General features: G+C 36.2%; 1 protein-coding gene and 1 long non-coding RNA gene across 3 annotated transcripts; one reads left to right on the top strand and one right to left on the bottom strand.

The window, feature by feature from the left end:
* Nucleotides 1-5,942: 5,942 nt before the first annotated feature.
* LOC103328560 (uncharacterized) lies at nucleotides 5,943-12,362 on the top strand. Of its 2 annotated transcripts, none has more exons than XM_089049507.1 (4): nucleotides 5,943-6,622; nucleotides 6,720-7,429; nucleotides 8,341-8,870; nucleotides 11,297-12,362. In XM_089049507.1, the coding sequence occupies exons 2-4, from the start codon at nucleotides 6,757-6,759 to the stop codon at nucleotides 12,137-12,139; spliced, it is 2,046 nt and encodes a 681-aa protein (XP_088905633.1). In that variant the 5' UTR covers nucleotides 5,943-6,622; nucleotides 6,720-6,756; the 3' UTR covers nucleotides 12,140-12,362. The 2 variants fall into 2 exon arrangements, with proteins under 2 accessions (XP_088905633.1, XP_016648943.2); XM_016793457.2 differs by having other exon boundaries at nucleotides 5,944-6,622; nucleotides 6,754-7,429.
* Nucleotides 12,363-14,108: 1,746 nt separating this feature from the next.
* LOC148917628 (uncharacterized) lies at nucleotides 14,109-16,554 on the bottom strand. Its single transcript, XR_016126257.1, has 3 exons — nucleotides 15,809-16,554; nucleotides 15,575-15,651; nucleotides 14,109-14,503 (listed from the first exon to the last, which is right to left on the bottom strand). It is a non-coding gene; the product is annotated as an uncharacterized LOC148917628 (long non-coding RNA).
* Nucleotides 16,555-18,195: the final 1,641 nt, after the last annotated feature.

The following is an 18,195-nucleotide window of genomic DNA, read 5'->3' as shown; positions in this document are numbered from 1 at the left end:
CACTACAACTTAATGTAAGGATGAAATTGGACGATGTTGCAAACGTAAGGATGTAAATTGATAAAATTGATACCTGAGTCCATATTGAGAACCACCCTAAACCAGCAGGGTGTCTTTTATTGTTAGTCCAATTATTAATTATAACGAGAATATCATAATTAAATCTACCAACAACAAACCTTTCTTTCCATAGGGTTGGAATATTTTTTTTATTTTACTTGCCCATACTTCTATTTTGACGATGGTCTTCAATAGGGTTTAGGGCCATAAAATTTTCACGCCGTTTAATTACATGGCCAAGATTTTCAGAAATCTTCCCCAACATATGCCACAAACAAAAACAATGATGAGCATTTGGAAACATCTCTAAGATAACTGATTTTTTCGATTTGTCAAGGTCAGTGATTATTACTTTTGGAACTTGCCCACCACCCAACATACGCCACAAACAAAAACAATGATAAGCATTTGGAAACATCTCTATGACAACTGATTTTTTCGATTTGTCATGGTCATCAGTGATTATTACTTTTGGAGCTTGCCGACCACCCATACCTTTCAGCCATGTCTGTTGATTTCCATAATACATATCCCGTGTAGGGTTATGGTATAAATTTGTCTTTAAAATTTTACAAATAAGGTGGATATGGAAATAGAATATTGGGTGGAAATAACAACATTCATTACAAATTATCCGTTTACATTGTCGACCTGACCAACAAATTGGGACCACCTCTTTTGGCGTTCACTACTTGTCAGACACCCTTTTATATCAGTTTTGTCGGCAATTAATTCTCCAAGTTTTTATCCTTTCAGGTAATTAGGGTCATTGATTAATTTTCTCGTTGTTTTGGTTGCCAGCGATTCATGTTAGTAATCATTTTAACTAGGTGGTTTTGCTAATCCAACATCACCCGTCCATTCTTTTTAGAGATGCAACGGCTGAGCATCACTTTCACAAGGACCTAGTTGGTTTTGCTAGACCTGGTGGGCTTCCTGCAGTAGTTACTAGTTTTCTAACAAATAATGCAGTTTAGGGTTTCCCAAGCGACATATTGAGCTGTAGTGTAGAACTAGTACTGTATTCATTAATTTGAAGTGAAGCAAGCTATTCTTCTCCCTCTCTCTCCCGGGCTCCTCCACCTCCATCATCTTTCGGTAAGTACGTTCAGACCTTGATTGTATCTAATTGCTTAATTATCTGTAATCATATATATATATATATATATATATATATATATATATATAGGAGTTTTATTGAGGATCCTCAATAAGTTTTATTTGAGGACACCCTGAGCCCCACTCGGATTGTATTTCACTAATCTAAACCGCTATTTTGTAGATACTCATTCAAAGATCATCTCTACAAAAATCACTTGAATCCGATATCATTTGACCACTAAATTGAGTTATTGAAATTTTAGTACTTTCTTGAAGCACCGTGTTCATTGATTTTGTAAGACACAATTGGATGGTTTCAGATTTGTCTAATTTTTTGTAAGGATCATCTAGAATGAAGACCTAAAAAATAGATGGTTTGGATCATTGAGAAAAAATTGTAGGTACTTAAAGCGCCCTCAAATAAAATTATTTGAGGGATCCCTCAATAGAAGGAGACTGTATATATATATATTAGTAAATTGAACTTAGACCCATAAAATTCATTTAAAATCACCTACAACCCTTTCCTTTAGTTTTCTATTTAAAATACTCAATTTTTTCAAATAATACCCGATGACTAGGATCTAACTAAGCAAGTTACCTAATATGACTTAAAATCTGATTTATTATATTTTTCAGATTCCAAAACTACATTTATTTATAAGTTAATGTGTTATGGGGGGTGTAACTAATGACACCTGTTGAATTTGGAAATATCTCCAAATAGTTGTAATGGATGTATGAACTAATTTAGAAACTTATTTGAAATTAAATATTAAATTCCACATTAAAGTATTAGTAATCTATTTTTGAATTAACGGTGTTTTCCTTCTATGAATTACGACTATTAATCTATTTAAAGTATTAATAATTTAAATTCAATATTAAATTTAGGAATTAATGTTGTTTTCTTTTTATAAATTATACGACCAGTATTCTTTTTTATTATAATTTTATGAATAATAGTGTTAGATAGTAGCTGGTAATTAAGTTTCTATGTTAGATAGTAGTTGGTTGGTGGTTAGCATTTACTCCCATATTCTATGATGTTCTTGTTCTGTTATAAAAAGCCCTGTATCTGCAACAGTTTATGGCAAGAAGCAACAAAAAATTCAGATCTTACCAGACCTCTTTAGCAAAGTGTTTTATAGAGGCCCATCGTTTCATTCATTTTGATTGTAATACGGAAGGAAAGTCCTCTTTGTATCTGGCCCCTGAGGAAAGGTTTGCTGAGATTGTGAAGCTAATACAAGAAAAAACAAGTGAGGAAAAATTCCTGTCAGTGGCAAGTCCTCATTGCATGGTGCAATTCTAGACCGCGAGAACCATACATTGTGCAGCATCAATTGGTAATCTGGAAGGGGTTCGTTTCTTAGTAGAAAGACACCGATCCGATTCTCATCAAGTGGATCATCGTGGCATCTTTCCAATCCATATATTATCAAGCAAAGGTCATGCCAAGATTTTTAGAAAAGAAATTCTAAAGAATTCGTAAATTTTTTTACATAATTTCTCACATTCTCTTTATTTTTACACAAAATTCCTACCTCATTCTTACATAATTTCTCACAACATCTTCATCATTTTACATATAATCCTTCATCAATTTCATGTTTTTACATAATTTCTCACATTCTCTTTATTTTTTTACAAACTATCCTTCATCTTTTTCCATTTAAATTAATTTTTAAGTTGTTTTTAAAACAAGACAAAGACGTACTAAAACAAGAAAAGAATATAATCAGAAATCTATAGGGCTAATCACATGCCGACACGTGAATTCCAAAACTTCTATCCCAAAATATTTTTCTCTTCTAAAATGTATTTTAAATATGATATAAATAGTAGTTTAATTAAATTAACTAATAAATTTACATAATATACTAAAACTATTAAAATATTAAATTTAGCCATTTGTTACTGGAGACGGTTAAAATGTATACAAATTTATAAATAAACCCAATCCTAGACATGTATTTATAAAAAAACCCTAACACTATTTAAACATAGAAACACACCCAAACTCAACCCCAAAATCAACAATTGTATATTTTTTGGGTGTGTTTATAAATGGGTTTTGAGTGTGTGTAATGATGGGTTTTGGGTGTGTTTATAAAGTGTTTTGGGTGTTGGGTTTTTTATAATTTTAATTTTGGGTGTTTTAGTGAAACCCCCTAAAATGTAACCTCACACTACTCCTTATAAAATTATTTATTAGGGGGCTAAATACAGCCCTCCCCACTTGAAAATGACCTTACATCACAGACAGATAAGAGATAATACATAACAAAGACCCCAAACCACACAAGGAAATGAAAAGATGCACATCCAGCCACAAAGAAAACAAAGGCCAGAAATCAAACCAAGTAAAGGAAGTAAGAGAAAGAAAGCGATGCCCAATTAAACTTGCACAATACAATTTTCAAACTTACGTTCGAAAGATAGCCAAAAACAAAAACCCAATTTTCAAGCGATGTCCTATGGAGAGAGACAGAGAGAGTGTTTGGGTCCATGCATGCAGTGTTGACAGCAAAGCGGGAAGGCAGTACCAGGTTGTCTATATTCAGTAATTCAGTCTTGATGTTGATGGTTCTTCTCGTCGAATCCAAGTAATAAGCTAATTAATATTGTAACTCCAACGTGGAAGTTCAATAATAATAAAAACTCCAATGTAAAATCTCATGCAGACCCAAGTAATAACCTAATTCCCTATGTGTTTGCGCAATAAAAGACCACAATGTTGCTACAATAATTTTGAGCAATAAAAGACCTTTACATATCCTATTTTTCCACTTATCTTATTTTCTCACTCATCATATAAATTTGAAAAAACACAATCATATCATTCTCTCTTCGCCACTAGCATTTCCATTATTTCTGGGATTTTTGGGTCTTTGACATCAGGCGGATTTGTTCTGCAGGTGGGGAATGGAAGAAGAATGATGAGGGCGGAGCTGCTTGGGTTCGGTTTTGAAAAAAAAAAAAACCTTAACAATGGCAGCGACTGGAAATGTTCCAGATTTGTAGTCTTTGTTGGAATTAGAGGAAGGCGATGGTGTGGATGACGATATGGATCAAGAGGGGCTGGGATTTTTTAAGTTGATTCTTTTTAAAATTTATTAATTTTTTTTTAATGGTTAGAATGTTATTTTATTATTTTTAATATTTTTTTGTTAATAGGTGGGTCCCATAGTAGATACGTCGCATTTAACGATTACACGGTCGACAACTTAATGTATGATGAAATTGGACGATGTTGCAAGCGTAAGGATGTAAATTGATAAAATTGATACCTGGAGTCCATATTGAGAACCACCCTAAACCAGCAGGGTGTCTTTTATTGTTAGTCCAATTATTAATTATAACGAGAATATCATAATTAAATCTACCAACAACAAACCTTTCTTTCCATAGGGTTGGAATATTTTTTTTATTTTACTTGCCCATACTTCTATTTTGACGATGGTCTTCAATAGGGTTTAGGGCCATAAAATTTTCACGCTGTTTAATTACATGGCCAAGATTTTCAGAAATCTTCCCCAACATATGCCACAAACAAAAACAATGATGAGCATTTGGAAACATCTCTAAGATAACTGATTTTTTCGATTTGTCATGGTCAGTGATTATTACTTTTGGAGCTTGCCCACCACCCATAGCTTTCAGCCACGTCTGTTGATTTCCATAGTACATATCCTGTGTAGGGTTATGGCATAAATTTGTCTTTAAAATTTTACAAATAAGGTGGATATGAAAATAGAATATTGGGTGGAAATAACAACATTTATTACAAATTATCCCTTTACATTGTCGATCTGACCAACAAATTGGGACCACCTCTTTTGGCGTTCACTACTTGTCAGACACCCTTTTATATCAGTTTTGTCGGCAATTAATTCTCCAAGTTTTTGTCCTTTCAGGTAATTAGGGTCATTGATTAATTTTCTCGTTGTTTTGGTTGCCAGCGATTCATGTTAGTAATCATTTTAACTAGGTGGTTTTGCTAATCCAACATCACCCGTCCATTCTTTTTAGAGATCCAACTGCTGAGCATCACTTTCATGAGGACCTAGTTGGTTTTACTAGACCTGGTGGGCTTCCTGCAGGAGTTACTAGTTTTCTAACAAATAATGCAGTTTAGGGTTTTCCAAGCGACATATTGAGTTGTAGTGTAGAACTAGTACTGTATTCATTTGAAGTGAAGCAAGCTATTCTTCTCCCTCTCTCTCTCCGGGGCTCCTCCACCTCCATCGTCTTTCGGTAAGTACATTCGGACCTTGATTGTATCTAATTACTTAATTATCTGTAATCATATATATATATATATGATTAATGTTGCAACTCCAATGTGAAATTTCAATAATAATTAAAAGAAAACTCAAATGTAAAATGAGGAGAATAAGTGTAGAATCTCATGCGGACCCCTACCTATGCGAGCTTCTATCAGACTCTTACTAGAATTATTTACACCAGACAATTTCCAAAAGGACTTAACACTCTCAGATCGCTGAACCGCAGACATTCCAGCTAAAAAAACATCTCTCAAATGTATGTTGGCTTACACTGTTTTCGGTCTTCATACAATGACTGAGACCATTCATCATCTTTGAGTTCCCATAGTAATTAATTATCCCGTGTAGGGTTATGTGACTTGAGGTTTTTGCCCTAAACAAAAAAATTCAAGAATTTTCCACCACCTTTTTTCAAACTCTTCATTTGTTTATGACCTGTGGATGAACTCTGCAAATTCAGCCACAAAATTTTCATGCCGTTTAATTACATGGCCAAGATTTTTAGAAACCTTCCCCAACATATGCCACAAGCAAGAACAATGATAAGCATTCTGAGATAACTGATTTTTTAGATTTGTCATGGTCAGTGATTAATACTTGTGGAGCTTGCCCAACACCACCCATAGCTTTCAGCCACGTCTGTTGATTCCCATAGTAATTAATTATCCCGTGTAGGGTTATGTGAGTTGAGGTTTTTTCCCTAAGTTCTTAGAAGTCATTTTACAAAGCACAAATTGTCCCTTAACATTCTCTGATCTGACCAACAAATTGGGACCACCTCTTTTGGTTTTCTCTACTGTCAGACACCCTTTTATACATCAGTTTTCCCGGCCATTCAGTAGTCATTGATTCATTTCCTCATTGTTTTGGTTGCTAGCCGTTCATGTTAGTAATCAGTTTTAACTAGGTGGTTTTGCTAATCCAACATCAACCGTCCATCTTTTTAGAGATCCAACGGCTGAGCATCACTTTCATGAGGACCTAGTTGGTTTTGCTAGACCTGGTGGGCTTCCTCCAGTAGTTACTAGTTTTCTAACAACTAATGCAGTTTAGGGTTTCCCAAGCGACATATTGAGTTGTTGTGTAGAACTAGTACTGTATTCATTTGAAGTGAAGCGAGCTATTCTTCTCCCTCTCTCTCTCCCGGGTTCCTCCTAACTCATTTTTCGGTAAGTACGTTCAGACCTTGATTGTATCTAATTACTTAATTATCTGTAATCATATATATAGTTAAGTTGATATAATTAAGAGGCCGTTAACTAATAGGGAGGTACGGACTGTATCGGAACTACCATCACAGGAAATGGAAGCGCATCATCGAACACAGGACTTTGAAGAAAACGATGGTGATGCTGATAACTTGCGCTTGTACCAGCAGCTGTACAGCTATGCTACTCGAGGCAACACAAATAGATTTAACGACACTATTGCAAATGAGCTTCATGATCCCAATGCTCGAGTTCAGCTTCTGTCTCGACGAAGCCCCCAGAATAACACATTTGTTCACATAGCTGTGAGCTCTGGCCATGTCAAACTAGCAGCCAAGATCTTGCAAGAACACAAGCCCCTTTTGTTAGAGAAAAACTTTGAAGGTGACACCGCGCTCCACATTGCGGCCAAAGCCGAAGATATAGATACGACAACAAACACTCTTCTCTGTGAAGCACGAGGAACAACAAACGTTGAAAATAATGCTGATGTATTGACGTTGCTGAGGATGAAAAATAATGAGGAAAACACTGCCCTGCACGAAGCCCTGATTCAAGGTCACCAATTAGTAGCCAAGTGTTTGATAGAGGCTGATCCTGCCGTTTCACTTTACACTAATAAGGAACAAAAGTCCCCTTTGTATCTGGCCGCTGAACAAGGGCTTGTTGAGATAGTGAAGCTAATAAAAGAAAAAGCAGTTGAGAAGGACACAGAAATTCAAGGCAAGTCCCCGTTGTTTGCTGCAATTCTAGGCCGCCAGAAAAAAGGTTCGTACATTGAAATAATAATTCTGTTTTTTTAAATAGTTAATATGACTTTTCCTCTTCAAACTATTGTCTTATTTACAACCCATCATTTTATTTTTCTAGAAATAAAACCCAACTATTATAAGGAAAATCCAATGACTATAGTCTAACTCATCAAGCTGCCTAATTAAGCTTAAAATATGATTTATTGTACTTTTTCAGATTACAAAAATACCTCTAATTTCTGTTTTCCATTATGCATATTAATGGTGTTTCAATTTTGCATAAATTTTATTTTGTTACACAAGCTAGAGGAATTTTGAACTAATTTTGATTGTAGCTCAGTATTTCATTTCTTAAAATTAGGGACTTAAAAAACTGTCAGCAATTAAAGAGTGATTTAATGGCATAATTGGTAAATAAAATCAAATTACATGAACACATCCTATTGGCATCTAATTTTAAAATTGGGTTTTATTTAAGGTAATGTTACACTTACCACATTTTTATCCCATATTTCTATACCACATGATATGGCATGTCCATATTATATGCCACATCAATTAAATCAATGAAGTGTATTTAATTAAGACAATTAGAAAAACAAATACTGGAATAAATCATAAAAGAAAAGAAAATATTAAATAATTTTAATTGACGTGGCTGTCCACCTTAACTGCCACATAAGATGGTATGGGGATGTGGTTTACAAATGTGGTAAGAGTAGCATTATTCTTTACTTAAAGGTTTTATTATTAGTGGGTTATGGTCTAGAATTTTTGAATTGTAAGGGGCTATATTAATGTGACTATTTTTTTGTCGCTGCGACCAATGTGATAGATTTTGATAGATGTTACAACCTCTTCACAGAAAAACATTCTCATTATAATCATGTTGTTCTAATTTATACAATATTCATTTATTGATGCCAGAAGTCCTAAAGATAATATCAAACATGGAAGCAAATATTTTGAACTCAGAAGATGAGAAAGGGAGGACTCCACTGCATTGTGCAGCATCAACTGGTTATCTAGAAGGGGTTCGCTTCTTAGGCAAACGTCTCAAGGATTCTCATCGAAAGGATCATTGTGGGAACTTTCCGATCCATTGTGCATCAAGCAAAGGTCATGTCGACATTGTTAAAGAGCTGCTTAGACATTGTCCCGATTCAATGGAATTGAGGAACTCAAGTGACCAAAATATACTCCATGTTGCAGCAAGATGTGGCGAGGAAAATCTTGTCAAATATTTTCTCAAGAAGGTTGAGTTTCAAATGTTGATAAACCAAAAAGACAACAGAGGAAATACTCCTTTGCACTTGGCAAAGATGTACCATCATCCCAAGGTTGTGGACCTTCTCACTTTCGATAGAAGGACCAACTTAAAGGTCATGAATGATAGGGGCATGACATCTCTTGACATTTCAGAAAGCACTTTGGAAACTAGTGCATCATATCATGGGGTAAGTTTGTGCTATATCTACTTTTATCATATTATTTATGACCATGAATTTGGCTATCATAACCAAGGGACTTCCTTGTTTTATTTAGTATGTTAAGTACAAGTGAGCATTTAGTAGTCTAGAAATTGAAAAAAGAACTAAAAGGAGAAACAAACCCTAGGACCCTACCATCTCCTCACAGCCACCACCCCTACCGATCGTCACCCATCTCCACTCCACCCTCTTGGCGCTGCCGTCCACCCCCTCCTCTTTATCTCTCTTCCCTTTTTCTATTTTCCCCTCTCTCTTCGAAACAAGGGTTGGGTTCCATCGCCGTTGAATTCGACACCCTCAGGGACGTCGCGTTCAAACTACAACTTCATTTCAAACCCCAATCTCCCACCTTCCACGTCTCCTAAGCTCTGTCATGCCATTTCCTCTGCTATATCCCCACCTTTCGACCACATTTCCTTATCTTGCCTCTCGTTCAAGCTCTCTCTTCCCTTGACGACGACAGCCCTATTGTTCAACAAGTCATCCATCTCATATCAATGGGAACCGCATCGGGTTGGATCTGAACTCCATGATGATCTGACTGGCCCATCCTCGTTGAAATCCCTTCTTTCCATCTTGCTTTCTCCTTTTATGCCTCCGAATTCGCCCACCTAATCAACACCACCAACAACTGCTTGCCAAATCCTTGCATTCAATCCCAACTTGTTCTCCCCAAACCCTTGCGATTGTTAAAGTCTTGAGGGAAAGTAAGATTTCGAGAGCAAAGAGACGAAGAATGAGTTTTGATACTTACGCGAGAGAGTGCGAGTGGGTTTAGATTGGTTTTGGCATGAATTGAACTGAGTAAAAGACATCGGTCCTTAAAACTTTTACTTAAAAAAACTTGAAATATATATGGCATCAGTTTAAATATCGACTGATGCTACTTCATTGGCTTGCCAAGCATTAGTAGCGAGGTCTTTATAAACCTATGGTCCTCCTATTACTTATGGAACTGGTGCCTTAGAGACTAACAACATCGTTTCCCAGTTTACCGATGCCTATCAACTAATGCCTAAAGTGAATTTTGACATAGTGAAATCTGGTAAATTAACACATAGAATTAAGGGAACTCAATAGGAACTTTATTATTGTGGTAGATACGAACCCAATTTCACCTAATCTAGATAAGGTCAATGACTAAAATATAGCATCTAATTTTACAATAATGTAATTAAAAAACCTCAAAATTACATTCTCAGCCGCCTCCTCTGCCACCACCTCCTCCAACTGGAGACCAACTCTGGCGCCCCTTATTCACTCTAAAAAATAGAACATTTTGTGTACTTTAAGGCACTCAAACCTTCCCTCAAAGGAGGAAGCCTCAATCACAAACCCCTTCACCAACTTTATTTTTGTGATATTTGTTCAGTTACACAATATTTATATTAAAGACAAAGGTTTTTTTAGAAGAAAAAAATTATTTAATCAATACCAATTTGTCATACTCTAGAGTTATATAAATAGATCAATTTAAACTTACAAAATTTATAAGTTTTAAACCCTTATGTATATTATATTGTTATTTTTTAGGTATATACAATAAATTCTGCAATGTATATATTTTTATGTTATTCTTATATTGGTATGTAGACTTATAAAATAGAAACTGCAATGCAGTGTGTATAATTTTATGTTACTTATATATTGATAATTTTAGACTTAGAGAATAGAAATTGCAATGCAGTGTGTATTTTTATGCCACTTTTATATTGGTTTTGTTTAGGCTTTTAGAATAGAAAGGGCAATGCAATGTGTATTTTTATGTTATTATTGGTATACTTAGGCTTTTACAATAAAACTGCAATGCAGTGTGCGTATTTTTTATCTTCTTCTTTTAAAAAAATAATTTTAAATTAAATTAAATGAAAATGGTGTCACATGACAATTGTTGTGGGCAGTGGCCGGAGATGGTGGTCAATGAGTGGCAGCAGAGGATGGCAGCGGTGACTGATGACGGTGGTGGAAGAGGGTGTTGGCAGGTGGCGGTTAGTGGCAGGTGGCAATAGGGGTTTATAGTGGTGCCGAAAAATAAAGGGGAAAAGGACAAAAACGTAAATGTAAGTCATGCCTATAGGTATTAGCATATGGGCTTACTCATTGACCTTCAACAAAACAAAATTTTAAACTAATTCACCCAGCCCAAAACAAAAATAGGCCATCATATAATAGTTATTAAAGTTTTTTTTTATCCCTATACACTAATTTTTCTTAGAATTAATACATTTGACACTCTAAATTGGAGACAACTACAATTTAAATTTTATTCACCGGTATTATTGTTTTTTGAGTTGGGATTAATTTTTTATGCTACACCTACATGCACGATTCTTAGTACGAGTTGGGTTTCAAGCAGCAAAGTTTTCGACATAATAATAGTACGAGTTGCGTAGGTGATACCTGCTGTGAAAGAAGAACCAAATGGCGTGATCCAGTTATATTCCTCAGAGAAAAATGCAAGAGACTCGAGCAGCCTGCCTGAGCTTCATCAAATTTTGGTTGAGCCAGGTATAGAAACAAAAAGAACTACTGCCGCTGCTGTTCAGATTCAGCAGCACACAGCAATAGCAACAGCTTGGTGGCTGATAAATAGACTGGTAAATTGCTTGGAATACCCAAAAACTTGGTTGGAAGAGACACGTAGCATGCTGATGATTGTGGCAACCATGATATCAACTACAACTTTCCAAGCTGCAGTTAACCCACCCGGTGGTGTTTGGCAAGACAATCATACAAATAGTAGCGCTGGAGGCACTACTTATTGCACCCAAAATAGCATATGCTTGGCTGGAACTTCAGTGGCAGGCAGCGTCTTCCCAAAAGTCTACCTCACGTTCGAAACATCCAATACCATCTCGTTTCTTGCTTCTCTCAGTGTCAACCTTTTGCTTGTTGGCGGATTTCCCCTCCGAAATCGCTTAATTATGTGGCTTTTATCAATGGCCATGTGTCTCACTCTCACTTCTATGGCGTCCACCTTTTTACTGGCTTCCCTGTTGGTGGTTCCAAATACTGGCATTCTCGTTTCAGAAGGAGTTAGATCCCGTAAATCCGCTGTGTTGGTTTGTATTGCGTTGCTTCTAACCATCGCTTCAATCCACACCATTCGCCTTATCATTTGGTTGTCAAGGAAATTGTGGGGCAGGTTCAAGCATAAGTTCCCAAAAAGCCTCAGGAAAGTGGTTGATAGTTTGGTGGATAGTTCGAGAGCACGTCACCGTGCCAACAAATTCTGAGGAGAATATACGCCTGTTGTTTACTTGCGTGTTGGAGGAACTACACCGGATTGCTACAGTAAACCATCTATTTGCCGATGGTGAATGTGTTTAACGAGAACCAGCAGGTTGTGTTTGGCTAGTGAGCTGTGTTTGCCTTAATTTGTTTCTGTTAGAATTTGTCAAGAGTGACTCAGAATGATCAGTTTGTTTATTATTCTGAAATCTATTTTTATTTCCTCCACACACACACACACACACACACACACACACACACACATATATATAGCTTCTATTGAGAGATCCCTTAAATAAGCTTATTTGAGGGACACCTCTTGTAGGGCCCACTTCGGATTGTATTTCACTAATCCAAACCGTCTATTTGTTAGATACACATTCAAAGATCATCTCTACAAAAAATCACTTGAATCCGATATCATTTGACCATTTAATTGAGTTATTGAAATTTTAGTACTTTCTTGAAACACCGTGTTCATTGATTTTGTAGGACACAATTGGATGTCGAAACGGTTTCCAATTTGTCTAATTTTTTGTAAGGATGATCTATGAATGAAGACCTAAAAAATAGATGGTTTGGATCATGGGAAAAAAAAATTGTAGGATACTCTAAAGGGCGTCCCTCAAATAAAATTATTTGAGAAATTCTTCAATAGAAGAGGACTGTATATATAAATTAGGGTCTCTTACAAATATTTTTTTTAAACGATCCAAACCATCTATTTTTTAAGTCTACATTCATATATCATTATTGCAAAAAATTATACAAATCGGAAACCATTTCAATATCCAATTGTATCCTACAAAATCAATGAACACAGTATTCAAGAAAGTACTAAAATTTCAATAATTTAATTTAGTGGTCAAATCATATCGGATTCAAGTGATTTTTTTTTTTTTTTGTAGAGATGATCTTTGAATGAGTATCTATAAAATAGATTATTTGGATTAGTGAAATACAATACGGAATGGGCCCTACAAATGTGTCCCTCAAATAAGTATATTTGAGGAATCCCTTAATTGAAACTCCATAGATATATATATATATATATATATATATATACACACATATATACATATATATATATATACATATACATATACATATATAAAGCTTGGTGAAAATTGTTTGAAGAGAAGTGCTCAAACTATCGATAACTGATAGAAGATATATGAAATTCTTCATGGCTTTGCAAGATGCATAACTGATGCGAAGTATATATTAGTAATTCTAGTGTTTGGCTAATTGTAAAGAGAGAGGTTAAGCTGACGTGTGGTTTGACAGGATCTGCCCCGAATTCCTCTTGGAATCTGTGACGAACTCTGTTCTCATCCGACATCTAACCGATGTCGTGTAACATCCCACATCGACCAACGGAGAGGGGGTGATGTGCCTTATATGTACATATGCCCGCCTCCATCTAGCACGAGGTTTTTTGGGAGCTCACGGCCGAGTCATGAACTCGTTAAGTGGGGCTAGAGCAATCCCGGATGGGTGACCCACTTTGGAAATTGCTCGTGAGCTCGAAACAAAACCGTGAGGGCAGAGAGGGGCCCAAAGTGAACAATATCGTCTTCATGAGTCGATCTTGGGATGTGACATGTCGGGCCCACTTACTAAATAACATTCTCTACTGAAAATTAGGCGTCTACACTATAAAACAAACATGTTCCAAATTTTCCACCTGTCAAACAACACAAACAAAAACCCAACTGGCAGCACACACACAATGCTAAAACACAATTCACAAAATAGGCATCCGGCCTCAAATTCAATTCTACATGGGCAATATCAGAGCAATTACTGGAGTTTAGTTTACAAGATCAGTTCCAAAATACAAAGCAACATAAGGCGAGTCCTACTGAAGTGGATTGACTGGGAGGAAACGAAGATGGAGTAGCTCACGTGGTAGCGAACTTTTAGCTATCAACTGCACAGGAGGGGGCAAAAGCAGTAAAAATGTGGTGGACAAAAAGAAAGTTTTTCTCGAAATATAAATACAGAACATATTAACCCCTCTATTAAACTTTTGAAAACTCACCAAACACTTGTAAATACACGTACAAGAATGAAATGTGATAAATACATAACTACGTAAAACCAACTCGCAATTAACTGTAAGCAAAATTCAATTAACACAATTTGTGATTCAAACCATCATTTAAAATCCAATAAAGCAAACGATCTCAACACATAATTCAACAAAATTCAAGCCTCAAACCAATCTAGATAAAAACTCTCCACCCAGGCATACCGATGAGGAAATTGACCAACCTTGTGTAGACAATCGGTAGGGTGGCAATAGAAAATCCTGGCCGGACACTCGTATTTGTGATACGAGTATAGGCAATTCACTGGCCGAATACCTACAAAAGAAGATACAGGTAATACATTGGTCAGACACCTACAGAGTAATCAAACTATAGGTAAATGCATATCACTAGTCGGACACCTAGGCCTATATATTAAACATAGGTACATGCAAAACTAGTCATCTGCACAGACTCTACAGAAGGCAACCGATATATTCGGAAGGTAACCAACATATTCCGAAGGCAACTGGGAATTAGGTACCTAAGGTGGGTTTGAAAATCCATTTCCCAAAACTTTGTCATAAAATTTCCTTTTTCCACCAGTCCACTTTCCAAAACAATCCACAAGTAACATGCATAATTCTTTTAACCAATCTTAATTCCAAAATTCAATTACCTTTCCAAAAATCCTATCTTAAATAAATAAGAAAAATCCCTTTAAAAACCGATATGAATCCCAAAATTCATTAACTTCACTCAGACCATGTATAATCCTTCAAAACCGTTCTCAAACTAAATCTGGTATTCATAATTCATCAATTCCACAAAACAATACAAATGATAATCACAATTCAAGAATTTCATAAAACTATTTAGAAAACAAATGTCCACTCACAGTAGGTCCAAAGCACACTTAACCCTCTGCGGGTACGTAGTGCCTAAAAACCTATTTGAGAGAATACAAGGATTAACTTAGTAATCGAACCCAACACTAAACTTTAAATCAATAACCTAGTTCCCGGGTCTCACAGTGTATGCCCAACCTTTAAGAAAAGGTTTTGGGCCCATTCTAATGCTAAACAAGGGTTGAGACAATCTCATAAGACTTGTGGTTAACCGAGTCTTCATAGTTTCGAAAACTATCAACTAGACCCGCTGGGTCCACGACCTCTGATTACCATTCTGAAAGTTTCTATAGGTCTAATGCAATCCACTAAACATGTCCCAAGAGTTTTGTCATGACGCGACAGTCCTATCTTATTGAACTCGGAAACGCCTAATAGGAGATTTTTGGTATAATACTCAAATGGTCAAAAATAGCTAATCCGAGCATAGCGTTGTGCTTGGGATGACAATGGAACAATTCTAGATCAAAAAGATGTCATTGACATCTGGCTGACTCACCTCCACCCGTCGAGGGCAGCGATCGGTGTCTTGAGAAATTTCTGGCGACGGAAAATCTCCAAACTATCCATCAAGCCCTATACCAACACAATTAGACCAATAAGGGGAACATTTCTCAGAAAAGGGTGAATCACGGCTAAACCCGTGAGAGTTTTAACTAAAATTTCCCAATTTCAGGCTGGCCACCAATAGCGTCGAAACAACTGAGGAAAGGGATGAGGAGAAGAGAGCTACCTTTTCCAAGTGGTGGCTCGTCCTGGAGTGGCAAGAATAATCGTCGACTATGGCGACAGTTTCTGGGCAAACTTCTCGTCGTTACAGTCGTCAATCCTCGGGTAGGGACTTCATCACAAGTGGGTTGCTTCAAAGAAGAATATAATGAAGATGTGGTAGATGGAAACAATTTAATATTCTCTGTGATGAATATTAAAACAAAGCCAAAGTTCAAAACGTGAAAAGTCTACACAAATGTTGAAAGAAGAATAAAATAATATTCAAGTGGGCTTAAAGAATGAATAAAGAAAGAAGTAGAGATGGTGGTCATTATCTCTTCATTTCTTTTTGTATTTTAGTCAGCTACTTTTGGTTGTCACTCACCAATCAATGGCAAGTGGACTAATACTTTGGATTTCTTTAAGTCTAATAGTGATAGCTTTTGTCAAATCATATCAAAGCCTCTTAGCAACTTTTTTGAGTTTGCTTATATTTGCACGCAACCCACACACCAAAACCAATGGCAAGTGGGTACTTCAAATTGACTGTTGGTCCATTCAACCGACCTCCATTCTCTATAAATTGAAGGAAAATTCATCAACAAATAATAGACAACTCAACCAACAAAAAACCAGACTCAACATCTATAAACCCAACTCAAAAGCTTGAAACAGCCTTCCTTTTTCATTCTCTGAATTTCCCAATTGACAACTCCTGAGGAATTTTCTTTATCTTTCTCTGCCAACTCTTGGTATGATATTTCCTTGTACAAGGCATGTTCAGAGGAGAAACTTAGTGGCTGCAAATCAAGTTTCACTTTATCAATGGAGGGACTTCATCACAAGTGAGTTGATTCAAAGAAGAATAAAATGAAGATGTGGTAGATGGAAACAATTTAATATTCTCTGTGAAGAATATTAAAACAAAGTCAAAGTTCAAAACGTGAAAAGTCTACACAAATGTTGAAAGAAGAATAAAATAATATTCAAGTGAGCTTAAAGAATGAATAAAGAAAGAAGTAGAGATGGTGATCATTGTCTCTCCATTTCTTTTTGTATTTTAGTCAGCTACTTTTGGCTGTCATTCACCAATCAATGGCAAGTGGACTAATACTTTGGATTTCTTTAAGTCTAATAGTGATAGCTTCTGTCAAATCACATCAAAGCCTCTTAGCAACTTTTTTGGATTTACTTATATTTGCACGCAACCCACTCACCAAAACCAATGGCAAGTGGGTACTTCAAATTGACTGTTGGTCCATTCAACCGACCTCCATTCTCTATAAATTGAAGGAGAAATCATCAGCAAAGGACAAACAACTCAACCAACAAAAAACTACACTCAATGTCTATAAACCCAGCTCAAAAGCTTGAAACAGCCTTCCTTTTTCATTCTCTGAATTTCCCAGTTGACAATTCCTGAGGAATTTTCTTTATCTTGCTCTGCCAACTCTTGGTATGATATTTCCTTGTACAAGATTGAATAGAGAAATCTTCAATCTCCATTTTAATTTTATGTACTAGGTCTGAATAGAGAAATCTTCAAGCTGTGTTGTTTATGTACTTCCTTTTTCTTTCAAGTTGTCTGAATAGAGAAATATTCCGATAAACTTATGTCATTTCCATTGTCATTCTTTGTCAGTTACCCTTTTCGCGCTAGATGAATATTGAAGTCCTCCTAATTGAGGCATAGAAAAGAACCTTGTATTGGGTCAATTCCCCGTCCAATCCACAATCAATTGATTAAAAGTATCTTGTCTCTCTCTCACATTATTGGTAGGGCCCTGAGTATTGATGCGATACAAGTTATAATTATCTGTAATCATATATATATAGTTAAGTTGATATAATTAAGAGGGCACTCATAGTCACTCATTAATCAATATCTGCAACGTTGTGCAGATCGGAATCTAAAGCAACGTTGAAGTCCATATATGGAGCCGTTAACTAATAGGGATGTACGGACTGTAACGGAGCTACCATAACAGGAAATGGAAGCGCATCATCAAATACAGGACTCTAAGGAAACAAATGGTGATGCTGATAACTTACTCTTGTACCAGCAGCTGTACAGCTATGCTACTCAGGGCAAAAGAAATAAATTTCACGACACTATTGAAAAGAAACTTCGGGATCCCAATACTCGCGTTCAGTTTCTGTCTCGACGGAGCCCCCATGTCGAACTAGCAGCCAAGATCTTACAACAACACAAGCCCGTTTTGTTAGAGAAAAACTTCGAAGGTGACATCGTGCTCCACATTGCGGTCAAAGTTGGGGATGAAGATACGACAACAAACACTCTTCTCTGTGAATCACGAGGAACAACAGACGTTGAAAATACTAGTGATGTATTGACGTTGCTGAGGATGAAAAATAATGAGGAAAACACTGCCCTGCACGAGGCCCTGA

Source organism: Prunus mume, linkage group LG4, assembly GCF_029339155.1.
Source record: "Prunus mume cultivar Tortuosa linkage group LG4, ASM2933915v1, whole genome shotgun sequence".
Lineage (NCBI taxonomy): Eukaryota > Viridiplantae > Streptophyta > Magnoliopsida > Rosales > Rosaceae > Prunus > Prunus mume.
This window is presented reverse-complemented; position numbering and strand designations above follow the sequence as displayed.

Bases quoted from the DNA above. Each gene is read 5' to 3' on its own strand.
- LOC103328560 (XM_089049507.1), top strand. From the start codon at position 6,757: ATGGAAGCGCATCATCGAACACAGGACTTTGAAGAAAACGATGGTGAT. The intron at 7,430-8,340 runs GTTCGTACATTG...TATTGATGCCAG, and splicing joins TCTAGGCCGCCAGAAAAAAG to AAGTCCTAAAGATAATATCA. The intron at 8,871-11,296 runs GTAAGTTTGTGC...CGAGTTGCGTAG, and splicing joins CTAGTGCATCATATCATGGG to GTGATACCTGCTGTGAAAGA.